Source organism: Xiphophorus hellerii, chromosome 20 (assembly GCF_003331165.1).
Source record: "Xiphophorus hellerii strain 12219 chromosome 20, Xiphophorus_hellerii-4.1, whole genome shotgun sequence".
Classification (NCBI taxonomy): domain Eukaryota; kingdom Metazoa; phylum Chordata; class Actinopteri; order Cyprinodontiformes; family Poeciliidae; genus Xiphophorus; species Xiphophorus hellerii.
In genome coordinates, this window is record NC_045691.1 from 21290035 (window position 1) to 21317144 (window position 27110).

Sequence of the window (27110 nt, forward strand, 5' to 3'; positions counted from 1 at the left end):
CTACAAGATAAAACATGCTCACTGGATTTGGGTTTCAGGTAATGTTGAAGTATTTGTATCTTTAGAGTTCCCATAATGTTCTCAACACATTATGCAATCACAGTCATTATGCAGGGATGAACTCTGCCAAATTGGCAAGGGGAAAAAATGTAATTCTTTCTAAAAACAGAAACGTTTTCAGGAAGTTTCTCTCTTCAAGTCAAGGTGCAGGAAGAAGTCTGTGGCAGGAAGGATGAGAGCGTAACCAGGAAGACGCTCCATCCCTTACATCCAGGCACAAGAACCATGACTCATCTTGACGTTAGTCTTGAATAGATGCTAACAGTCATTAAACAAAAAGGAAACAGCAGAACATCAACACAGAGGCACGCAGAAAGGGAAAATGTGGATTTTAGTTCTCTCTAGTCATCTTCCCCATTGACTCCTTTTCACTTTTCTTGTAGATGTTTTAGTTGTTATTGTTTCTAAAACCTCCAGGTATTTTAAAGAGGTCATGATTCAATGCACTCTGACACAGTTCCTTGAGCTTTTAGGGAAAAAAATCCCAGGCCCACAGCATCACACTCTCTCTGTCATACTAGACATTTTCAACAATTCGTCCTTTGTGTTACTCCAAACCCACCTGAGAGCTTTGTCACAAAAAAGTCTAATCATAGACTCATCCAAACAGAGCAAACTTGTAAAGTTGAAGTTGCACCAGAGTTTATATTTATCAAATTAAAGGTTACACTTTGATATTTTCTACCTAAAATAAGCATTTATTTTAACACATTATTTCCAGGTGGCAGGCATTGACCAGTGCATCTTTACAGCAACACCTCAGTGTATTTCATTGCAGTTTTTATATACTAGGTCAACACAAAGCCGTAGAGGGATTGGGATGAATAGTTTTCAAAAATGTTCACAAATAAAATCCTAAAATCTGTGCGATGCATTTGTATTCTCCCCCTAGAGGCGGTACTGTAAATAACTGTCTTCTCCTTCAACCAGAGCTCGAAGTCCTTTTGAAAATATCTCCAGCAGCTTCACTGGAAACTGAAAAATGTTCTCTGCAACATGATTCAGACTCGGTCAAACTGAGCACAGGTCATCTGTGACACGTGAATCTTGGAAAAGATTCTCAACTGGACTTATGTCTGGATTAAGGTTTTCCTCAGACGTCTTGATGTTTTGGTAACTTTGCAGTTGTGCCAGTTTCAGATGCTGAACTGAACATTAAGATGTTTAAACTTTGGGGTGATGTTTTACAGAGTAAACTTGCTTCAGTCTTCCCCAGAACTTCTTCAACTTCTTGCCTGCTGATTTTCTTGCTCTTTGTGATAAAGTTTTCTAACATGCTGAGTCATTCACAGAACAGCTGGAGTTACACTGAGATTAAATGGACTCTGTAAACTAAGTAAGTGAGTTCTGGAGGAAACGTGTCAATTTCATTTATAGGAATTATATTAATAGGTGCTAAATACATAAGCATGCCACACTTTTCAGATTTGTATTTCTGAATTATTTTTTTTTAACTACAAAGAATTTTCTTTCTTCCTGCTCTTATTTTAGACAGATCAGAAATCTTTAGACAAGATCTTCTTTCTGGTGAATACATTCTCTTCCTCACAGGAGACACAGCATGCTCATGCAGCTCCGTTATGACCCCTACTGGCTACTTACTGCATATCACCACTGTTACTAACACTGGGCTGTGAACTTTTCCTTTTAAATTTTCTGTACTTTCAGTTACAAATGCTGACACATGTTTCCACCACCTGGAAAGAACCTCAGGAATTTTGCTCAGATACTCCTGCAGTAACAAACGGTGACTCAATATTATTCCAAGGGTGCAGGCAATTCCTGTTTTCATCTGACTTCCCTGAAGACATTTTTTTAAAACTATGACTGGATTCTGTTACTGCAAATAGATGAGCAGGTTCAGCGACCGTTTCTGAAAATGAGTTGCCTAACCTGTGTTGAGGTAAAAGACTTGGACCTCGAGGGGCCAAATAAAAAGGTGCAGACAGACGGATTATTGGTGTTCAGCAACAGAAGGAATGATCACAACTCTCCAAGAAACTATAAACTGGACGATTTTGGGTGCAGACACTTAATTCATCCTAAAACTGAGAAAAAAACCCCCACAGATAATCTGGCAGATTACAAGGCAGATGTACAAAAGAAATGATGACACTCAAATCTGATGAATGACTCATGAACACATTCGCAGAATGTCAGTGAGAGTTATTTTCTCCACAGTGGCATGGGGTTTACGTCACAAAGAGGGAGGAAACTCTCAATTATGCATTATCATTTTCTTTTACAATAGCATGAATGAGAAGTTCCTTTAATTGCATCACTTCCTTGTCCAGTAAACAGAGGTGTGCACGCCAGCAGCCTCCGTTTTGTGGGTCGGAATATGATTTCAAAAACCCCCGTCAGTCTACTATAAGAGCAGAGAGGATGGAGACTCAGAGACACACACATCCTCTCCAGGACCCATCCTCTCAGGTAACACACAGGTGAGTCTGAGCACAGGTGATGCTGTTGCTGTTCTGGGTCATGGTGACTGATCCTGAACTTTGCACTGGTTCTGTGTAGTTTTTTTAAAATCTCGTAGGGATATCCCATATGTTTTATAGCTAAGTAGTGCAGTAAATGCATACAACCTGGGATTTAATCATTACTGATCGATTGTGGCAGCATTTCGCCAAGATGTTGTGATAACTACATCCTTACACTGTCCTGTTGATACATTGTAAAAGCTGACAGCGTCCTAAAGTTAAATGCACTTATTTTACCTCCTAACTCCTGGTGTTTTACACAGAAAGTTGGTGTAAGAGTTTTATTATGTTTAATTTTGTGTTAGGGTTAATTGTAGTGGCTTTCATATCTAACTCATCATTTTAAGGCAGCATTTAAACTTCCATTGCTCATTAACATTTAACAAATCAAAATGTCTCCATTCAGCTTCACCTGCAGGTAACCACAGTGATGAAGATGCTGCTCAGTTCTTCCATCTGCGCCATGCTCCTCCTCCTCCTCGGTTTTCTGAACAGGCCCGCGGAGAGCCGGACGCTGCACATGGACGGCTGCTCTGCCAACGTTCACCTCCATGAACTACACCAGTACTTCTCTGAGATAAAATCAGATGCGGTGAGTTTAATTAAAACACACAGACACACACATGCCGGTGCAGCTGCTCATGGATGCAGACACAGAAAGTCATTCGCTTCATGTCCAAGTGTTCATTTTTAGATGGAAAGAAGACGCCTGAGAGAGATTTTAATCCACAATTTTCTGATCTTACATGACAGATATCAGCAGACGGCGAGATTGGAGTAAAACTTCTGGACGCATCTCTGATGAAGAACGTTCAGGTGAGCTCTGCAGGCATTTTCTCCTGAGAACATTTCCATCCTGTTTCTTAATGTACACAACAGCATACATCACTCGATGTAGTGATGAATGATTTCACTCCTGACACCTGCTTGCCTCCACCAGGAGGGCCAGACGTGCTGCTTTGTGCGTCTCCTGCTGCGTTTCTACATCGAACGAGTCTTCAGCAACTACGAATCCTCTCAGCCAAGTCAGCAGCGCTGCTCCAGCGCCTTGGCAAACGCTTTTGTCAGCATCAGAAGGGAAATGCATAAATGTGTAAGTTAGCCGTCCTGTTTCAGCTGCGATGTTACCAGAAGCAGCTCTGGGTCATGTTAGTGACTTTTGAACTCTTCTTTTCTCAGCACTGCCACTGTGGAGAAGAAACCCAGAGAACAATTGACTCAGTGCTCGCCAGCTTTGACAAGGTGCCCTATACGCCATGTGTGCTTTCTGTGCAAAATGCAAAGATCTTATCTCAGCTCACATAACTACAGCTAGATGCAGAAGGTTTCAGGTTTAGTGGGCAAAGAAATAGCTTTGAAAAGACTTTGCATGTCAGGAATTATTGAGCATTTTTCTCAATGTCTCCCTCTACCATAAAGAAATCAATCAATCAAGCAGCATAGGCATTTTTCATCAAAAGTCTTTGAATAATAATAATAATAAACAACAACTAGCAATGCAATTCAAAACAACCAATCAGTTTTGTTAAGCCACTTTAATATTGCTTTAGTGATTTTCCATTTCTGCTCATATCTAAGCCTCTTTGCTCTCTTCTCTGCTTCTCCTGCTGAGCAGCTGCAGATCCAGCAGGCGGCGCAGAAGGCTGTAGGGGAACTGGGCACGGTGCTGGACTGGCTGGAGGGACTGGGATCTAAATCATAAACACGAAGCTGACCCGCACAAGACCTACTCGTTCGTTTACCCCTGAGCCAGTTTGCATTTCTGTGTGTTTGTACTTGAATTAATTTAAACCTGTATATATTTGTATTCTCTCACATGTTCTTGGTGGAATGTCTGAAGCTGAAGGATGTATAGTTTGAAGAAATTTTAATTAGCAATAGGTTTTTCTGTGAAGTTGTAAATGAGTTTTTATCAAAACATAGCTTTTATCTCAATTGTGAAAGTAAATAAATAAAATATATGACTACACTTTAATTTTCCTGCAGTATTTGTTGTAATTTACTGCCACCTAGTGGCTTTAAGAAGAATGCAACAACAGCGCAGAAAAAAAGATGTCCACATTAGCATGCAACACCCTCCACAGTCATTAAATGCCTTGGTAAAGATGTGCAGAGAAGCCCATAAATAAAAGATTGTTATGGAAATGATTTGCTGAAGTTTTTTAAATGTATATTTTTTCTCTATTACCATCATCCTGGTATGAACTTTGTTCTATATCCAGCCTTATTTGTCTGATATGAACTTAATTACTGCTCTAGCTATTTAATTTGACAAGTTTGGACCAGAAGGAGTTTTCTTCTACTTATTTCCTGAAAAGTGTTCAGAATACTTTCACATTTTCTTAGTCAAAGTAGTTGGTAATTGTGACATGGCTTTCAATTTATCCTCTTCACAAACCCAGACCTGCAAAGAGTCTGATATCTCTAACTACATGTTTTGCCTTCAGCACGAAGGCGACTGATTCATTTTCCTGATCATATAGTATTTGATCAAGAACCTTTAGATCAATATATGATTATTGTTCTATATTATTGAGTAGAAAAGAATAACCAACAACAAGAAACTGAGTTATTGGCCAGAAATCCAGTATGCAAAACATCTGGCAGAAAAAGTCTGCGGTGTCCCGCTCCGTTCCCTCACAGTCATCCACACCAACAGACCACCCAAAACGTCACAGGCGACCCCGCCCTCCTCCACCCAGTCTCTTCAGCCTCTTTCCATCAGGCAAGTTTGCCAACATCACCAAAATAAGAAAGAGCTTAGTTCCTCAAGCAGAACAAACGCTGAACAAGGCCACTTTATAAGCTTAATAAAAATGCTCTGTTGTCTCTTTGGACTGTGGATAAATGCCAACCAACCACATTTTAGCTTGTTTTTGTTTATTGTTGTTGTTGATGTTTTTTTTCTGTTGTAGCACTTATGTTGAGACAGGGAGTAATTTCAATTATCTTATGTTCTCCTACATATGGCAGAATTGGCAATAAACCTAATTTAATTTGAACTGTATTATGTTCACTAATCTGTTACAATGTTCTGAAGAAATAAATCAATAAATTGCATAAATAAGTATTAAAACCAGAGTGACAGTGATTGATTTATGAAACACTCTCTTTATAATTTTGAACCAGTTAACAGTTCATGTATGGGCAGAAGTATGTAAAACTAAGATCCCACTGACCTGAACCCCATTGAAAACCTCCTGGTTCTTTCACCAAATATTGATTTCTGGACTCTTACTGAGTTAAAACATTAGTTTTGTTGTTTCTAAATGAATCTAAACTTGTTTTCTTTGCATTATTTGAGGTCTGAAAGTGCTGCATCTTTTTTTGTTATTTTGACCATTTCTCATTTTCTGCAAATAAAAACTAAATTTTTGCTTTTAATTGACATGTTGTCAGTAGTTCATAGAATAAAAGAACAATGTTCATTCAACTCAAATATAAACCTATAAAAAGTAAAATCAGAGAATGTGATCATTTTAAGTGGTCTCTTAATTTTTTCCAGAACTGTATCTTCTTTGGAGAATGACCAATAATGGAGAAATATATACCTAAAGAACAGGAGTAAAATATTCACTACCTGTTAAATGTTTTAAAAGACCCCAATAAGGCAAGTTTTTGGGTCACTGTCTTCTAAAAGCAGTGACTGCAGAATGAATGTAGAAGTGACCAACCCAGCCCAGACCATCACACTTCCTCCTCCGTGTTTGACTGCGGCCGCCCCACTCTGTGGAATGATCTGTTCAGCTGCTACACAGCGTACATGATCCTGAGTGATGAACTGAAAGTGTCAAATTATAATTCATTTGTCCTTTTTCACCACTATTCCTGATAGTGGTGTTTCATGGCGCAGATACGCTTCTTTTTATCAGTCTGATATGATTTTTAATATTTTGTTTTTGTTGCTGCAAACCTGTAGTTTGTAGTCTTCTCTTTACAGTTGAAACTGAGACTTGCTTCCTACTGTCTCTATTAGTCTATATCTGTGAGTCGCCCATCACCAAGCTGCTTACTCTAAGAACTCGCCCTCTGAATCAGTTGTGGCTTTTGGTCTGCCAGACCTCTTCCTGTCAGAATATGCCCCAGTTTCTGAGTCTTCACTGACACCTTAATTTTGCTTTCCACAGTACACATCTTTAAGTGTTACGTTGGTCTTTCTTCCATTGTTAAGTGCCTTATTCTCTCTGTTTTTGTAGCAACCAGCTACTTTCTGCGGTGCTGTTCAGCAGATGCTCATCTGGGAGGAGCAATGTGACCCAACACTGATTTTATGAGGTCATAAAGTAATCCAGAAAGTTTGGACTGCCTGGAATTAGTAGCACCAGCTTTCAACTTTAAATTTGAAGTGTTTTAAATTTACATTGAATTAAATTTTGTATTCCTGGAAAAATACCTTATTGTAAGATTCTGAAATTATTTTTCAGTTAACGTCTGGCAGTTCACCACTTACGTTTGTATCATTTCAAGCTCCTCATTGGGCTTGAATAAACAAATAAAACTTGAATTGAAATAATAATTTTGCGTGTTATAAAACTTTTTACCAGTAGAGTTGGTTTTATAGTTTTCCATTGCCTTTACTCAACAAATTCCCAAGTAAGATAGACTCACATCAGTCCAGCAGGTGGCGCTAGAGTCTGACGCTCTGAACCCATTGGTGCCATGAATGACTGGGGATTTTGAGGAAGTATGTTAGCTCCTCAGAGACTTGAACCCTTGAAAAGAACCAAAGTGTCTTCACTGAATGCTATTTCAGCAGCGTTGCCTCATGCACAAAACCATGCCAGAGACTTTAAGTGTTGCTGATGTTTAGGCATTCAGGAAGATTGTACTGCTAAAACACAAAACTGTTAAAAGAAAATCATAAAAAGTACAACCAAACACAACCTCCTTCTAATTGAGATGTTCTGACAGCAATGTTATTGTTTTTTTTTTTTTCCACTTTTAAAATGAAAGAGAAATGAAACCTAAAACAATCTGGTCCAATTGTGCTTTCTTTCTTTTAAATCTAGCATGTGATCCATTTCCTTTAGTGGGGTTTTTGTTTGCTGAGAGCAGCAAAGAAGCTGCATTTCAAGAGTGAAAGTAAACAATTTGAGTGATTTTTCCAATGATTTACCAATAAATTAAACATGTAAACATTTTTGAAACACTTGTCTGATATAGAAACATGATATTAAACTGACAATGATGCAAAGTTAATAATAACTTTGACTGGAATTTATTATATTTAGCCTTTTAAAAAGAAGAACATAGACATTAGTATGCTCCCAAAGACCTTTTTGAGTCTGTGGTGGCATCAGCCATCTTCTGTGGTGTGTGTTGGAGCAGCAGCTGAGAGAAAACGGTTAGATAAGCTCATCAGGAAGGCCGGCTCTATCCTAGGATGACAGTCGACCCAGTGCAGGTGATGTGAGACAATAAAGGATAATGGCTCCCACTTCATCAGAGCTCCTTCAGGGACAGACTGCTGCATCAAAGGAGTGCAGAGGAGGATTATTTCAGATCCATATAGTCTATAACCATCGCTGTTTCCAACAAACTTAATATGTGTTTACATTTCTGCTGGCGTTTTCAGTTATTTGCAGGTTTACTGAATTCAAACATCATGTCTGCTGATATTTGCACATTTATGTTTGCAGTTTTATTTTCGCTTTTTATAAAAATGTTTTAAGTTTTTGTGGCGCCAATGTAGCCTTTATTCAACAGTAGCAATACAGGAAGAAAGTCAGAAAGAGAGAAGGAGAAGTCATGCAGCGAATGGCAGGAAGAAACCTCCAGCAGAACCCGGTTCGGTACCGGCAGCCATCTGTCACCCAACCGACTGGGAGTCCGAGCAAACAGAGCAGATGCACAAAAAGACACAGAAGAACTAGTAAAACTAGTAAAGCTGCACTTTCTATGCTAAAGGAAAGTAAAAAGTTAACAGCAGGAGATGGAGAGTGTTTAGTTGTTGGCAGCATCATCTCACTTGATGCTCCCCACCAGGAAGCCAAACAAAATTAAAATATAGATGTAGCTGCTATGGAGAGAGAAAAAAAACCTGAGAAAACAGCAGTAGCATAAAAAGTGAGGAAAAGTGGTGAGTTTCTCCTCCAGCAGCCTAAACTTGTCGCAATATAAATACATAGACAGTTCAGAATAACCTAAGCATGAGAGGCAAATTCTAACACAACGTTGCATTTTCCTGCATGATGCTATTTGATCAAAGTAGTTTCTTTTATTAAATGTACAGAAAACAAAGGACATGTGCTTTGGTATTAGCCAAAAGCCCCATAACTCAAATCAAACGTTAGTTAAAGGTCAGACAGTGGAGACAGTAGTAAACTACAAATATCTTGAGACTATTTTGGATAATAAGTTAAAATTTACCCGTTATTCAAAGTACCTGCAAAGATGGTTTTGTCTAAAAAAGCTTGAAAAGTTTCAGGCTGATGAGTCAATGATGATCCTATTTTATAGATCATATATTGAATCTGTGTTGACTTTTTCTCTCCTCTGTTGGTTAGAAATTCTTAGTATAAGGCCAAATAAATGCCCTTAGCAGAATGATGCATACAAGTATTAAGATCTTAGAAGTTGAGCACTGCTCACTTACAGAACTGTTCGATAAACACTATCGAACAGTTCGATAAACTGTTCGATAGTTTATTGAACAGTTAAACTATTAACGCCATTCTTGCTGATAGTTCTCATCTTTTACATGCTGAGCTCCAGTTTCTGCCTCCGGCTCAGACAGAACTCATTTGTTCCTACAGAAATTTCTCTTTTTAATGCAGGACACGGTGGCGGAGCTCGCACCTGATGGTTAGAGTTCGACAATGAAATACACAACTGTACTCTTCCCATTATGTTTTGATTTATATTTAATATCATTTTGGTATGTTTCATTGTTTTTTTTTATTTTTTAGCTTTAATACTTTATCTTTTAGTTTTTATACATGCTGTAACATCAACAGCAGCCCATTTAGGATACAAATAAACATGAATCTACAAATCTATGAAAAATGTATATATTAACTTGTGTTTTGCACTGTGTTGCCTGTCTGATTGCAGAACAGGGTTCTGTCCAAAGCTCCTCGGAGTTTCCTCTTCTGGGGATCTCCTCTGTTTGGATGTTGAACAATGTCCATTTGCATGACACATCTCTGTTAAATGTATGTGGGTTGTTTCTGAACCATGTGGGCAAACCTGTTCCTGAGATGTTGTACTTACTCAAAAAGTCTGAAAAGAAATAAGAATGAGGATTTCTTCTTAACCTGTTATTCAGCAGCTTTTTTTATTCTACCAATTGATAAAATACACGTATTATATGAGATCAATAAAAGTATCAATTGGAATTTGATGAAATGTTTCTTTTTGTTAAAAAAAACAACGCGTATTTAAAAGACACTGCGGCTTAATTAGTCCCTATTCAAACAAGAATGAAGGAAATCCAGCGAGGATGCACAATAATAATAATAATAATAATAATAAAGTTAAAATAATAATACTTGTAATATTGAATGATGGCAGATGAAAAAATAGAAAATAAGAATTGAGTTGGGTCACTGTTGACCCAAACTTGTTTCTTCCATTCGCACATTAACTGCTCAGTCTGGCTATTTATTTATTTTTAATTATGTTGGAAATTATTTTCCAATAAAATTACTCTCTTTAAATTTAACATTAACATAGAGAGGACTGATTATCTGATTATCAGTTAGGGTTAATGTGTGTCTCTGTCCTTAGCAACATTACCTCCTTTTTTAATTATGTTGCTAAGGATTATTTTTTTTTAATTATTGAAAGGCACTAACTAAATGCAATAGTCATTAAAAAAAAAAAAAGCTTCCAGCCAGTGATGTTACCTAATGGAAACCAATATGACGGCAGCATTTTTCCAATGAGTAAAATCTGCATATGTTGTGTCTATTCTTGGCGAGGAAGTTATTTTAAATTGTAACAGGATCAGAGGCCACAAAACTGAAAAACAAGAAAACAAAAATAGTTTCTAAAGCTGCTTTTATCTGGTAGATTCAACAAGTGTTGTACTGGACAGCAATTAATCCTTATATACCAAATATAAAGATTACACAGATGTAGAAACTAGACAAAGGTGTTGTTCTTGAGGGTGAACATGTGATGTAATTATACTTAAATAAAAGTCTCAATCTTCTAAAGCTTCCTTATTCAGAAGTTTTATTTTTGTCACTGTAAATCAGATTCCATTTTTAGTTTTTTAATTTAGGTTTATGATTAATGTTGCAACCTTGAATTTGCATGCCACGCTATTGTAAAAGTAGCAAACTACATTTTTCTTAGATAATATATTAGATTTGATCATTTCTATTTTTACATGACCAGCTTTTTACATATTTAGTTTATGAATCATTACATTAGGTGATTACATTATGAATCATTCTGCATTCCAATAAAACCTAAAGGTCATCCTTGTGGGTAAGTTAACTCGGCACACATGATGGCATGACGTTAAGAAACCTGTTTGGTTTCATGTTTTAGAGCGAAAACTGCGTATCTTTCCGTAACACATGCGATTAGCTATGCATGTTAGAACATAGTGACTAATACTGCAGACTTGTCAAAAAATAACACCCACCTAGTGACGAAAATTGTTAAAACATTCCCCACTAAATGAGAGAAAAACATAGTTCTGAGGAAAACGGTGATAATTAGTTAAACCTTTATTCCACCAGACAAAATATTCCAAACATTTTCTTATTGTCAAATCAACACAAAATCTCTTCTTCTATGATATTCTCAGTCTGCAGACTTAAATCCTGTAGAAAACTTGTGTTGCGAGCCGAAGAGAGCAGGATGGCGGTCCTGGGACTGTGGAGAATCTCGATAGAAACTCAAGAGAATCTCGATAGAAACTTATTGGTTTTATAAAGTGTTGACTTTATAAAACCAATTATCAGGGGTGCTGATAATTGTATGACCATTAATTTGGTTTAAAAAAAAAAAATTTGCTAAAATAGAAATCTTTGACGAAGGAGTCAAAGTATTCGCATCAGCGGTTGGATTTTCTACATTTTTCAGTTTATGCTGCTATGACAAAGATGCACTTATTCATGCTTTTATGCACATGCGGGTCTTCTTCATACACGTCGTCTTAAGAAATAATGTTCACTTTTGGTTGGAAAGTCATCGAAACTGGCTGTTCAGTTTTTACTTAAGCAGAAACCAGGAAGTGGTGAATTGTGAAACTTTGATTTTGTGTTTTAAAGGTTTTTTGATGTTTTTTGTTGAGGCACAGGGTGTTTAAAAGAACATTAACAGGACAATACCTACACTAGACTATTTAAAAGTGTCATAGATTTATACTTTTATCCTTAGATCAGCTATAATGTGATTAACGATCATATTTTTATTAATTAAACCCACGTATCTTTGCAGCGTCACAGTGGGCTGGAGCCGTTCTCTAGTGGTCACTGGGTGAGAGGCGGGGTACACCCATGGGTGACATATGCTCACGCTCACAATTTACAGACGGAAATTAACCCAACAGCTGTATTTTTGGACGGTGAGAGGAAGCCGGAGTACCCAGAGGGAACCACACATTCACAATGACGGGGAGAGCATGCAAACACAGCAAGAACAGACCCAGGCTTTCTGAACCCAGGACCTTTTCACCGCAAGGCAACATAAATCACCCCACAACTGTCTGAAAATGAAATGAAGTCTATCAATTACAATAAAGTTAACCTCTTTTCTAAAAGTTCTACACAAGAAATACTCCATTATGTGTTGAGTGTTTTGCAAATGCATTAAAAACAGAAAAGCAAAAGGAATTACATTTTGAGAAGTATATATACAAACTTTGCTTAATATTTTGTTGGTAATCAAAATTTCACCTTGAAATGTTTATACAGCCTATGTGAGCCAAGCTTGTTGCGTCAAATTCAAAACGACTCAAGGCTATAATACTTATGTGAATACTTATGTAGATGTGGTTTCTTGGTTTTCTATTTCTAATAAATTTGCAGAACAAATTTTCCATATGGTCATTAGGGGGTAATTCTGTGTAAAAGTTTGGAGAAAGAAAATAATTTTACATTATTCGGAATGAGGCTGTAATAAAATGTGGAAAAAGTGAAGCACTATGAATACTTTCCGGATGCAGCATATACAGATTTTGAATTCATCATTAATCATCTAACAGACTCCCTAAATATAGAGGAAAATTACTCTGACAGTCAAGAAAGACCATACAAAGACAAATGTATGTTGTGATGCAATACGTCTGTATACTCAAACAGGAACTCCAGCAGTGACGTATCTCTCTCATTAAACGTTATTCTGAAAATCTACCAAGGAAAAGAATATTATCAGATAAGTTTCTGGTATGTCTTCTGACTATCATTAAGCTCTACACTCAGAAACGTTTTGGTCTGAAGCAAGTACGCAACAATAAACGAAACAACAAAACGTTTCACGCAAACCAAAAGCATGACACGTTGTGAGAAAAATGAGCAATGGCTGAAAACAACAAACAAATCTAAACTCCTATTGTTATGGAAGGAAATTGGTTTCAACTATTCACGTTCAAAACTATCGTGTGCATAAATTACGAGAAAGCTGATGATTCGTGAAAGCATATTGGTTCCTGTCTGAAGCTACGGCAATGAGAATAATAATCCAAGAAGTTCTGTGAAATAAGCGAGCATAGTGACAGGAATAGACAGACGGGAACACAGAGCAACGGAAGAACGAGTGAAAGAGAGAAAGAGAGAAACAAACTAAATCAGTAAAACATAACTCTAAAGGAACGAAGAATAACTAAATACAGGGAGTAAACAAGATGATACTGATCTATAGAGCAAATAAAAACAAAGGCTGATCACAGATAAAGTAAAAATGCAAACAGAAAAACCCACAGCGTTTCATCCTTATCCTGTATTTATTTTGTTTTTGTTCTGGCATATACTTTTATTTATTTATTCTCTTTTTGTTTGCTTTCCTTTCCACTTTTTCCCAAAACATCTGTGATGCTAGATTAATTAATTAGTGAGCAGAAAAATAATTCAAATTAGAAAATAAATGCCAACATTAGAAGAAAAAAACATATCCTAATTCACATGTTAATCAATTTCATTTTTGTTGTGACACCAATTGACTATATTCTGTGTTCTGTTTTTGTTTTTAATGTATCATTTTTAATGACTTTCTGGTTGTTTTTTTCATTTCTGCTATCGTTTTTCGCTCTATATGGATAATTATTTTGTGGATCAAAACCCCTTTTTGTTTTTTGTCACTTTATAATCCTTGTTGTATATACACCTGCTGGTGAATAATAAATATATAGTTTCAAAAAACAAACAAAAAGAAAAACCAAAACAACCCAAACACCTCTAGTCTTTGAAAAACGAGCCCTTTGTTCTACGCTTTGCTTCGTCCAGACGGTCTGGGCTCTGGAGAAACAATTGCTCCCTAGAGGCCTGGACTCTGTTCAGGTTTTAAATTTGACCAACTCACTAATGCTTGTCAGTGATATATACAGTGCTCCAGTTCAACCCTATGAAGCTTACCGGAAATTGATTGCGCTTTTAATGTTCAAGAATTTTGGAAGTGTGGCCAGTTCAGCCTGAACAGCTTCTTTCACTTCCTCTACTGCCAACCCTAAAACTACAGGCAGACTACAGTTCTAAAAAGAGACGTCATCGTTCACAACTTCTTCTTCTGTTCACTGATTGAAATTCTGACAGAGGGAATTCAAGCGAAGGGAGAAACCCAGACTCTGCTGTAAGAGAGAATTTGTTCGAGCGCAGTTGCGCAGGAAGGCAGTGGCCAGGCTGAAACGCCCCTAGTATATGGCAGAAACAGAATATGGTTAATATTTTTTGTACTTACACAGTATCTTCTCTGCAGCATCATGTTGACACATTGGAGCAGGGCCACAGGACCTCCTCTACATCAAGCACCACATGCTGAATCCACACTGGGTATTCACACTGCAGCCCAACTCTAAGGCCTACAAAAGATTTTCTCTGATGTAAGGTCACAAACTTTCCACCGCCATGAAGACAGGAACTCATCTGTTGGGAAAGAGAAAAGGATGAAGGAAAACATATGGGAATTCTTGACTGGTATTGAACAACTCTGACCTGGACAACACAGTTAGTCTCACTTTGTTCCACACAATGACACACAATGACACTGGCACAATGCAAGCAGTCAACACAGATGTCATCCAAACACCTTTAACTACGGTAACCAAACAAAAATCACTTCATTTTGATTTTCTATATTTCTTATTCTCATAGATTTTCACTTTATATTTACAATATTTCCTTTATTATTCACAGTATTTCAGTTTCCACAGTTTAAAAAATAAAATAATAAAATTCGCATCAAAGCATTTCGGATCCTTGTGGTAAGGAATTTGAATCATGTGCTTCAATGGACTCATACTAATCTAGACAGTTTCTAATAGAAACTCTATTAGAAACTAGACAGTTTCTAATAGTTAGGATTTCTGGTTACTGTGGCCACGTGGCTTTTTTTTTTATTTACTTGCATGTGTTCATATTTATTTGCTGTGTTTATTTTTGGATTATTTAGCTTTGTTGTGATATTTTGGAATAACTTAATTGTGTTGTGTTATTTTAATCTTGCATTCATTTGGGGTTGCACGCTACTTCGCTGATTCATTTTGCGCATATTTGCCTTTGAGGCTGGGATTGCCACCCATGACACGCCCACTGAGAGCTCCCACAGGTTGGCGTGAAAGCCAGAAATTGGGAAATAAGAAGAGCAGCAGCCGGCGACGAACCGGTGTTGGCGGAGCAGCAGGACTAAAGGCGCGGCAAAATGAGCAGGGGCCGAGACGCACAGCTGATCCGGGAGACGTGGAGCCAAGAACCCAGCTCTGGTGGATGGTGCACAGCTGGAAGGTGTGCAGTCATCCAGGTTTGTTGTCGAGGGCGCAGGACCGAGCGCTGGGGATCGCTGGAGGCCGCTGAGGAAAGCTGCGCAGACGCCGAGAGGACCACAACCCGCTTCTAGCTAAGACTTTGCTTTTCCTTCGTCCTGAAGAGTTTTATTGATCTTGATTATCTTTATTTAATCTTTTTATCCTACAGACTGCTCTACCGCTGGTTTTAAGATGTAGGCACAGGCCACTGCATTTTTTTTCTACTTATTTTGTGAATTTATTGTACATTTTTAACCGGCTGGTTTTTGAAACGCTGCTCATTTCTGCCTTTATTTATTTTTCATTCCTAGTTTAACTAGGTGGCGTTTCTGGCTCATTTCACTTTCTGTCAACTTAAATTATTGGCACCACTCAGCATCACCATGGCTAAAACAATGGAGTTGGGACTGCTTGAATGACATCTGTGTTAATGGCTTTGCAAACGTGTGAGGGGGGAAAATTCGTCAAAAACCAATAAACGCATCTGCAAGATGTGTCTTCTGCTCTGCTGAGCAGCAGATGATGAAAACAGAGTAGATCGCCAGTGATCTCTAAGCAAATCAAAGCAATCAACAAAAAACTGTCACATTACCAGGGATGGCAACAACGACCAACCAGTTTCCAGCCTCTCCTGTTGGTCAGACTGGACCCAGATTCATCCATGTGAACGTATTCAGGTGGTCGTTCTAAACGAATCCAGAAGAAACACATGTAAGTGAAACAGAAACACTCTTATGCTGTAGAGTTGACTGCAGTGTTGAACACTGACCTGTACTGAGATCTTTGCTCTTTAACTCTCTCTGAGTTGCAGTCAAGTGGCAAACTGTGCAGCTGCTTCATCCCACATTCTGCAGCGTTTTGAGATAATCGGTGGCTGAAAGACTGACACCGTCCAAGTCTTCAAAATTATTTTCTTTGGCATTTCACAGAATTTTATCGCATTCTTCTGAAGGACCTTGATAACATAGCGCAATGTGATCGTCTTGTGATTCCACAAAGACCAATTAATGTAATTAAGCATTTCCTTTCTGAACTATAGAGTTGTAAAGTGAACATAATGAAAAAAGCTATTATCTTTTGGCCTCTAAATCTTTGATCTGTGATGGACATAGTGAATCTGAGGTTGGTCTGAACTCAAAGTCCCGCTTCGCTCTTTGTCAAGACATGGAAAAGTACATGATGATCTCTAGCAGTTGCTGTATTTCATCTGAAGTGACCATTTTTGCTCTTCCATCTCTATCTGATTATTTAAATTTATAGTGAATATTCAACAGCCAGGGCTACTTGAACTGGTTTGTTCACATCAACAGCCACAGCTGTTTTGAATTCTGATTTACGTTGAGTTTCAGTTTTGCTCCTCTTCTTACTTTTATGCAACCCGAGTGCATGGCAGTATAAAATGTGCTTTAATGGTTGATACGTTTCCGAGTCTTGGCTAACTAGGTCAGACATGCTTAAGGTTAAGAGAAAAACGGCTTCCGTTAGACGTTCACTTAAAATAAATCACTTTTTCTTGATGTGCAATTCTAAGTTTCAGATGCTTCATAAAGTGTGTCAAAAGACATAACAGTTATACAACATTTGCCTGCTTCTCAAGTTTCCAACAGAAGAATGCTTGCTCAGTAGATACAAAACAGGAAACCTGAACAAAAGAAAAAGTGTTTCTAAAAGGCTGACACGTAGCTTGACATGTGAGGCAAATTATTTCCAAATTAGGCAAGAAAAAGAGCACTGCTAGCAGGGCAAAGGAATTTAGGCATCATCTTAGATGTTTATTTATACATGAAGTGGGCAGGTGGAAAAAGGAGCATGTGCTTTTGTTCTGTAAATAAACTACTATTCACAGAGTAAAAATAAACAGATACTACATCAGGTAAAAAACTTCAAACAACTTTAGAGAAAAATATGAAGAAGAAAAAAACACTGAACCAGACTACTATCTAGGATAAAGAGTGCACAAATGTTACATTAGCCTCTAATCAGTGGAATGGTTCAGGAAAAAAACACAATACAGAGAAAGACAAAGATACTGGGAGCAAGAAATCTGTGAATGACTCCGTCCAGGAAAGAGACGCAACCAAATACAAAATTCTTTATCTAGGAGTACTTTCTGCACAGAGTATTCATACTTACAGCGACCTCCACCTATTCATGGCTAAGGATGTGCAGATTCACCCGTTTGCAGATTTTTCTGTGGTATGTGACTTCAAATTATTTGCAGAGAATTCACCTCATGTTCTGTGGAGTCCGTCTGAAATAAAGAAGAAGCAGCTTGAGAAGCTGAAATTGGTTCATACTGCTAAAACACAAAGGTAAACACAAAGTACCTTGCCAGGTACTTTTGGTCTAGTTTACAAGACCTACAGTATATTATAAATCATAATATGGGGATAATGTATTTTTCCACTAGTATTTTTTTCATAAATATTAAGGAATTATTGACTTGAACTCCTATTTTGTGCTGAAAAGTTACTGAACTTACTAGTTTTGACTTATTTCAAATGTACTCAGATATTTACACCAGAAACCAGATCAAAAATACTTTGCAAGATTTTGTGTTTTTGCAGTGCAATGCTGCTTCACACATTATAAGTTGCTGCTTGCAAAGCAATCTAGGAGCGTCACTCACTTTCCTTGGCACTGATTGGCTGTACCTCAAGAGCACAGATAAGAGAGACTGTGAATGTTTATCTTCTGCATTAGTGTCAAAATGATTTCCACAGTATTAAAGCAGACTGAATATACGTAGTGTCTTGAACTGTCAAAATATTTAGAAGCATTTTTATGGTGGACCTCAATTATTTGCTGATTTTAACTGTTTACCAGGTTCCACAGCAACCGCTCTTTTAGTGACTTTATCAAGATAGGTACACAACAACTGGGTTGGGAGAAGTTTCCCTGAGATTTGAGTAAAAGAGAGTGTTCACAGGCCTAATGGTGGGAATAGCTCCCTCATTGAGTATCTCCAGGAGACAGACACAGTTTAGCCAAAACTGTCCTCCATTAGAGAAAATAAAGAGAGAGAGACTCCAAAGTCAACAAGAGCAATAATTTCACTTATAAGTGAAATAACAGGGAGTAAAGTCAGCAGAGCAAGAAAAATTTATAGTAGGTCCTCCAGTAGTATGGATATAGAAATAGCACAGGAAAGCATTAGCTCCTCTAACAATAATCAAAATGTATGGTTTAGGAGCCAGTAAAGGGTTGCTAAGTAAACAGGATGCTTGTTTTTGTTTTTTGGACAAAAACTGGGTTTTGCAGAAGAGGAGACTGTAAACAAAAAGCTCCAACTTTCCAACCACATCACCTAAGGGTGAAGCTGCAAACATTAGGCCTCACATTTGTGTCGTTTTTGCCAAACGTGACCTTCACTTTGCAGCAAGTGCTATCAGTGGGGATCAATTATTGCCCTGTTAAAATACATATCAACCAAAAAAAAAAGTGTGACTCATTGTTTGATTTGCATTTAGAAACTGTGCTCTTTTTTTACTTTCACTGATTAAAAACCTTGGGAAAATTTGAGCTGTCTCAACGAACAGTGCTTACTTAACTGTGGTTAACACCGTTTTATGCAGTTAGGCCTATGCATGAATTTGCTTACGCATTGAACTGAAATGCACCAACTCTAAAATTAGCACGGAAAACTCAGCAAAGCATTTGACTTGCATTAAGCAACAAAAGAATCGGAACTGGCTACAATAATTTAAAACTGCACTACTGATTTCACCGGGGTCAAGTGAAAGTTATGGTCAGAGGAAATTTTCAAAGTTCCATCTTTCTACTCCACATATGCTTACTCAGCAGAGTGTTGCTTTAGGTTAACACTGCGTTTATGGTTCATTTCTGCAAAGATGATAAGATCTCTAAAGGGGTTTTAGCAGATTATTCTGGAGAGATTTCCAAATTAAAAAATCAAGTTTTGTGGGTATTAACATTAATGAATCAACAGCTCATATTAATCATAATGATGGAACAGAGAGGAAGTCGACGTGACTAAGGATTTCATCGGAAGTCCAAATGATTGTTCACACACATGAAACTCTTATCAAAGCTGCTTTTTTTTTTGTGTTCTGCACAATACTGTGAAAGGTCACACATCGACCAGAATTACAAAGCGTGTGGTCACAACGTGTGTTGCCACACGCACGAATGTGTGGCTGTCAGAGAGCAAATGGTCAGCGTTCCGAGTCACCCAACTGTAATGGCCCCGCAGAAATGCATTTCTGAGAGTTCCCTCTTTTCTTTGAAGATTTGGCAACAGAAACTAGAAAAAACTACTACACATGCTTACACAATCGTTGCAGTCTCTGCTTGTGTTCTGCGCCACCAAACACTCAACATAAACAAATCACCGAAACAGTTCAATGGACAGTGTGAAAGTGAAAGACGAATGCGGTGACTCTGTAGGTAAAAGGCAAATCGATTTCCTCTAAAGATGACATTTGCAAATAGACTTTGCGGGAGAAAGATGTGCACAAGCGCAGAGAACACGATGTTGGTGGCTGAGGAAATGTAAAGGCACAGCTGCAGAACATCGTGCAACTCGGTTCTGCAGATCAAAAGTAATCTCACCGAGGAGACCTAAAGCAGAGAGCTGTCAGCTGTTTGCTGTAAAGCCTCCGCACATTTTCTGCCACTGGTGATAACGGCACAAAGTGGTGGGCTGAGTGTGATATCGGCTGGTTTCAGGTAATATGCTCAAAAGTGCTGACGACAGATTCTTGGCACTGTTGTGACTCCATTAGAAACCGCTTTGAAGGTAAGGGGTCAAACAATGAGATGCCACATCAGCACCTGAGCAGAAACGCTGCACAGATGACAAACTGTCAGACGTCTGGTAAGATTGGACTGATTCAGCTTGGCACCCTGTAGATCTTACTAAACCACTTTTACAACTGATCTGAAACAAGGAAACCAAAGAAGTGCCTCATTACGTAAGGGTCGGGGTCTATTATTAAACAGTTATATCTCGAACTCATCAACATGAAAAATTCTGGTGACGGGCATTTCCGCGAAGTAGATGACTAAAAGCTCACTCACTGAATTAGGTGGTTACAGCCCACTTTGGTTCATCTGGTCATTTGGTGTGTGTGTGTGTGTGTGGGTGTGCACGTCAGTCAGCTGTCAACAGTTGCTTCTTTCATTCTTAAAACATCCCAGTTTAGAAAACTCACATTGGCGGGAATTTATACGTGTTAAATGCTCGACAGTCACGAAAGATGGGGGGAAATGTTGAATATTGAATAAAATCTCACTTCTAATCTTATCTTTTGCAATAAGGAAATTGAACATATTTGAAAAGATTCCATTTTTATGAAATGATGCAATATGAACAGCTTCATCAGCTTCTTTTTCTTACAGTTCCTTTTTGCCATGTCATATTAAGACTAATTAAATTATTGACACAAATTTAAAAAGTCCATTTTTTTTTTATCTGAATAACATTTGCTTTGACCTGAATTTAAATCTGCTGAAGCTATTGTTTTCCACATTTTAATTTTACTTTTATCAGTAGCATCGGTTTTCCGTCGATTCGCAACAACATGAAACTGAACAGTTTCTGTTTTGGCTGCTGTCTCCCACAGAAAGCCTTCATGAAAACAAACGCAGTGTTCGGATGCTTTTGTGATTAACAACAACTTTTCTTAAAAATTTAGGTACAAGTAAATACTATTTTGATACTATTTCACTAAGGACAAAATGTTTTTTAAAGACTCCAAGTACTTATGTACTAAGTAAGCTATTGTGTACAATGTCTTTCATAAAGGCCATACATATTTTTTACAATTTCTCACATTACCATCAAACATTTATAACATGATTTTACAAAAAGTTAATCTTTTGCTGCATCTAAACCTACTTGTATTGAATAATTAATTTGTAACAAAAATCTCTCAATCAATTTAGGCCTGGACTTTGACTATGTAACCGGGTAGTATTTCTCTTTTGGTATAATTACACAAAGTGTCTTTTATTTTTGGTTATTTGCACTGTTCTCTACCCAACTGAAACACCTTTAAAAACTCTGTCATTGTTTTAACCGTGTAACTTCAAGATTGGGAGACCCTCCTCTTTATTTCTTCTTCTATGGTATTGTCGTTAAATTGTTTGCGCCCCTTAGACCTTCCCCTTTTGACATTTTATCCTGTGGGAGATTCATTAAGTTAATTTTTGTTATCACCATTATATTATATGAATCCAATCTGTGACGTAAATATTTAAGTGAACCTACGATTGCAAAATAGCAGGAATTAACTTTAGTTTTGTTATGTTCTTTTGTTTTGTGTAAGAGTTGGAGCAGGCAGCCTATGACGCAGTTTGTTGTTCTCGTCAGAACTAAACTTAGAAACCAGCGATTCCAAAGAAATCTTGTGTCAGCCTTAGGATGCGGTTACGACTTGACCATTCCAATACATGTATATGCTTTGGTCCAGAGTACTCGTTGATGAGCCTCCTGGATCTTTTTGGTTGTTGTGACCCTCCTTCCCAGTCTCACAGTTCCAAAAGGCATCTTCATGTGATTATCTTCTCACTTTTCACCCTCAATTTTACAATACTAAGACAGAAGATGATTATGTTCTTTCACTGTTCAGTAGAAATCGAAGAACATGCAAATTTTCTTCCAATGTGCATATACTGTATATTACTAATGTATTTGTTCTCTTTTATTTTCATGTTTGCCTATGCTGCGGGCTGTTCTGACATGCATCACTTTCTGCAGCCATCAAATGTTCAGGGTGTAACCAAAACTTTCTGTTTATCTAATTCCTTGAAGAGCACACCATTTTATCTTAATAAAACCACAATTCATGGTTAACAGTACAAATCATACTAAAACGCATCTGCAGATTGTGAGGACCTTCATGCAAAGTTCATATGAGGGGATGGTTTATCATTACAGCCAAATGGTAAAATTCTTGAAAAACCATGCTAATCACGAGCCGGACAGACAGACACATGACAGCCGAGGATGAGTGGACATTCCAAAAAGTACTGAGGGGAAAACACCCCTTACACCATCTTATTCTGATTGTACCCTGTTACTTCTCTGTGGTTTATCAGTCTAGATAAACCTCGACAGTGGAATTACAAAAACAGAAAACAAGACAGCTGTCGTCTTCGCTCTCCCCCACCCTCTGTCAGTTTTCTTACGTATATCTGACACACAGAGAGAATCCACAGCGTCACTGTACTCAAACCACGACTCGATATTATTTCCATATTGGGGGGTTCAGTTTCATTTGGCACTGAGAAGAAAACGCTCAGAAATAATTAACTGTAATCTACTGCATTCAGGCCATTCAAAAAGTTGTAATATTAGTTCTTGTAAACAGTTTTTGCTGCACCAATAAGTGTAATAATAATAATAATAATAGTAATAATAGGCCATTTAAAAATAAAATTGGGTCAATATCTCAGCTTATACAGAGGTTACCAATACTACTACAATTAATAATAATAATAATAATAATAATAATAATAATGGGTTTCTTGGATATTTTTTATGTAGCAACATATTATGTCATATCAAATCCCTGCGGTTAAAGGTTAGTTCATGGGAGGAGCCCATCACTGCAAAGAAGTGAAGAAGAAGAAAATCCCCTATAGCATTAACCCTTCCGGTAAGTCTCCTCCCTTTAGCCTATATAATGACAGCAGAAATGAACCCCAAATCATGCACTTCTCAGCTCTAAAGAAACATCCTCCAAAGAAGCATTTTTCTGTCCACTCTGAAATCCACTGAGCCGGCCGTGCGTTTACTTCCCCGAGGGTCCACTTTCCTGCAGCGTTTCTCCGTCTTGTCCAGCAGCATGAGTCCTCAACTCCTATCCGTCTTGGTCCTGCTGTCTTCCGTCTTCTCTGCATGGTGCAGTCCACTGTGCCACGACCAGTGCTGCCGCTTCGTGGAGGAGTTCCCCGTCAGGGTGCAGAGGCTCAGGGAGGACTACAGGAGGATCAGAGGTTTCTATGTGAGTACCGAGCATTTCCGTGCGCTACAGCATCATTGGTGCGCTGGAGATCGACGCGTGATGCTGCGCTTTAGTCGCCTCTGCAGGCAAACGCTTTTCGACTCAACACGTTTTTGTTTCCCCAGGAATCAAACGATGACTTGGACAACGCACTGTTGGACCAGAGCGTCGAGGACGCCTTTAAGGTGAGCGCGTACTCAAACGAAAAGGATTAATGACATTTTTAATGAGGAAACACACCAGAGCGCACGATAACGCAGCAGAAGCAGCTGCTAATGGCAAGTCATTAGGGCTAAATGTGACAGCTACTTTTAACCTGTCTGGTAAGAAAGCTTTAAACCGCTTGACCGGTTTTTTTTTTTTTTTTTTTAATGCTACACAGCACCATAATCGATGCTTGTTTAGGACCAGATAGACTGTTGTTTATTTTTCCTGCTAGTCAGGAAAAGGCATCAATTGCACTTCAAGACCAGAAAGCAGCATTTTTTTTGTCACTTTTGTCACAATATAGATCTATTTCTATATTGTTTTCTTTACCAGATGGGTTATAAAACATGTTTGGCACAAGTGGCTTTCCATATGTTGCACTTGCCATCCAATAACCAGACTGGTTCTGTTTTGTTTCCCTCTGCAGAGCCAGTTTGCCTGTGAAGCCATGAACAGCATCCTAGAGTTTTACCTGAGCACGGTTCTGCCGACTGCGGTGGCCAGCGTGACCTCAGACACCAGTCTGAAAACTCACGTGGAGTCCATACAGCAGATTTTTGATGAGCTGAAGAGAGACGTCCACAGATGTGTAAGTAGCTCAAACACGTGATCTACTCTTACAATGGCTGCAGAGCGTTGGACTGTAAAATGCAAACTTTTCTGCGGTTGTGGGGGGAAGTTTTCCACAATAAGCCGTGCCCCCGCTTTAAAATTTTGAAGCTCGTCTGTGGCCAATATGTGTCATGTTTACATTACAAAAATTGCCCTATATTGGCAGGTTTGTTGTTGTAACGTTTTGGAATGTAACTCTTTATGTCAGACCGTTAAAAACCACATTTAATAATTTCCACCGGCACATGTAATAATTTCTCCACGCACTTTGCAGCTGTGAGAGAGGAAGAGGTCAGCCATGGCTCATAGGATTTGTCCACAATCTTAGCGATTAGTCAGTGATTGCAGAAGCACACAGAGTGGAAGGGGGATGGGGATTAGTGTTTCTTCTTTTTTAGCTTTCTTGCTGTGGATAGTTACTGCTTATGAAACTTTTCTCAATGTTGTGTAGGACGGGCATCCAACTCAAGTTCTAACATATTTTCTGTCTTGTTTTCAGAGAAAAGTCTTCAAATGCAAGAAGCCATTTGATATCAGAAGCCTAAATTCAACGTATACTGAGGTGAGTGTTTGGATAGTGCTTACATTATTGCATATTGTGACAGACCTAAAATTGCCTTCTGCATTGGTTGTGATAATGTGTGTGATAATGAAGGTGTGTATTTGCCTGCAGATGGAGAGTAAAGGTGTGTTTAAGGCCATGGGGGAGCTGGATCTGTTGTTCAACTACATTGAGACGTACCTGGCATCTCAACGGAAGAGAAACCCTCAATGAAGACCAGCTGACTTTAACGAAGATTATTGTTACTGTACATTCCAGAACTATGAATGTAACTATAAACCTGCTGAAGTGTTGTCTGTTCTTCACAGACGGTTGTTTTCCTGTTTGTCCCAAGGACAAGTTTGTATTCAAGAACCATGTTCTGTCATGCTCATAGATAGAATAATTATATTAACAGTACAAAAACTATTTATTACTCTTTGTAATAAATACAAGAACATATTATTTTATATTTATTTTATATTTATTGCACTTCCTACTTTTTCATAAAAATAAAGATTGTTAAAAAAAAAAAAAGTTTCTCGGTTGACGTTATTTACCAGGCTGATAAAACTGTTGTCATGTGACTGCATGTTGGAATGAGTAATGAGGAAATAACATAAGTTTTCACATCCTCCGGATTAAATACATGCAGAACTAATGTGTAAACTGAACATGCTGATCCTCTAACCTCAAACATGACCCATATACATCACTTACCAGCAGCAGACCGAGCTTGTGTGTCAATTTACCGTAACTGTAACTAGCCAGCCTCACCCTCATGGCATATGCACACTTGCACAAAAAACGCATGCATGCAGAAAGAATCCTGCTTAGTCACACACACATTTGTAGAGCAGAAGTGTTGTGGGTTATAAATCGACTGTGTATTGAAACGTGAGAATAGCTTTGCACTCTTTTATTTCTGTGCACAGTAAAATTAACACTTACTGTATTATTATTAATAATATACCACTTAATTTAAGTTTGAATTTATCTACCTTTATTGTATGGAAAGCAAATATCTTGATGAAATTCTTCAAATCTTCGGTAAACTTTAAATTGCTTTGTGAATAAGTAGTGCTATACAGAAGAAGCTGCGTAGCTGTTAGCCTCATCATGCACCTTGCAGAAGAATTGTTTAAATTTTTACGTAGCGGTATCGCTATCAGAGAAGAGTCTGTAAGCTCATGACTCGGCTCGCTCTATACTTGACTCAGGACTTTGCGCTGAAACTACTCTGAGGCGCCTCTTCAGTCATATGCTGAGTTAGTGTGGGAAGATTTGAATAGTATCATTCCAGCAATGACAGTACTTATGAAAAAGCTATCATTCATAACATCAGTCCTCCAAACCAGGACTCTGTTCTTACCCACGTTAACAACAGCTTTTTCAGCTGATAATACGAACAAATGTTGATTCTACTACACATAATAATTTTAAAAACTCTTGAAAAATAGTTATCACTTCATTACCGCCCAACCACAAAGTGAGAATTGAACGAGTTGTGTGCGTATTCAATATGGCCACACACGGTTGTTTTGGAATGAGTGTTAATCTCTAGTCAGACACCAAAGCATGGTGGGAAAAACTAGAGCTGGTCATGTGAAACTGCAGTGCTGCAAAGGGAACCGTTACATCTGAACTCCAATGGCAGCTTTCCCTTTTTGGGCTTGGATGTTAAAAGTGAAGCGATGGAGAGTGTCAGGATACTGGTGTGTTTGGGTTTGGGATACATCTGCCTCTGAGTATTTAGATTATTTACTTGTTTCCCACATTCCTTGTGTATTCTAACAGCCGTTTGTCCCAGTATCTCAGCTGGACTTCAGTTTCAACCACCTGCTCCTCGTTCAGCATAAATATTTCTCGCTCAGATCCTCCTGTTAACATCCTGCATGCCGCCACCCTGCTTCCTTTCAGTTTCCTTGTGTTTTATTATTTTGGATTTATCTTTGGACTTCAGTTTTTGTAAGTTTATTTTTTGACGTAAGCTATTTAGTTTTACCATCCTGCCTCCTCTTTGCATTTGGATCCTGCAATTCACCGTTGCATGATAGTGTGTAAGTATCTAGCAGATGCTGCAAGAATTATACTATCTCTTTTTACTTTAGCCAAAAGACATTCACACACAACATCTTTTGTTGTCTTTCTGAAGAAAAATAAGTTATTTTTAAACAGCAGTCTCATTGGATAAACTTGTCTTGTAAAGTAAGGCAACTCAGAGGGGTTGAACGTACATAAATGTACGGTAGTGAAGAGAAAAACTGCTTTGTTGCTTTATTTTTTGCAACCTTGTCCCCTTTACAAACTTTTCCAGAATA

The 27110-nt window shown here is 38.1% G+C and overlaps 2 protein-coding genes and 1 long non-coding RNA gene across 5 annotated transcripts; 2 read left to right on the forward strand and 1 right to left on the reverse strand.

Moving 5' to 3' along the window:
• Positions 1–4694, forward strand: il19l (interleukin 19 like). 2 transcript variants are annotated; one of them, XM_032549869.1, is made up of 6 exons: positions 1–2504; positions 2953–3138; positions 3300–3362; positions 3487–3639; positions 3726–3788; positions 4162–4694. In XM_032549869.1, exons 2-6 carry the CDS (start codon positions 2977–2979, stop codon positions 4246–4248), a joined length of 528 nt encoding a protein of 175 aa, XP_032405760.1. In that variant the 5' UTR covers positions 1–2504; positions 2953–2976; the 3' UTR covers positions 4249–4694. The 2 variants fall into 2 exon arrangements, with proteins under 2 accessions (XP_032405760.1, XP_032405758.1); XM_032549867.1 differs by having other exon boundaries at positions 1–2493.
• LOC116710695 (uncharacterized) lies at positions 3603–17927 on the reverse strand. 2 transcript variants are annotated; one of them, XR_004337120.1, is made up of 4 exons: positions 16229–17927; positions 16052–16145; positions 14397–14581; positions 3603–3733 (listed from the first exon to the last, which is right to left on the reverse strand). It is a non-coding gene; the product is annotated as an uncharacterized LOC116710695 (long non-coding RNA). The 2 variants fall into 2 exon arrangements; XR_004337119.1 differs by having other exon boundaries at positions 14397–16145.
• Positions 17928–17955: 28 nt separating this feature from the next.
• il10 (interleukin 10) lies at positions 17956–25276 on the forward strand. Its single transcript, XM_032549870.1, has 5 exons — positions 17956–23429; positions 23555–23614; positions 24064–24225; positions 24748–24810; positions 24922–25276. Exons 1-5 carry the CDS (start codon positions 23271–23273, stop codon positions 25021–25023), a joined length of 546 nt encoding a protein of 181 aa, XP_032405761.1. The 5' UTR covers positions 17956–23270; the 3' UTR covers positions 25024–25276.
• The last annotated feature ends 1834 nt before the right edge of the window (positions 25277–27110 follow it).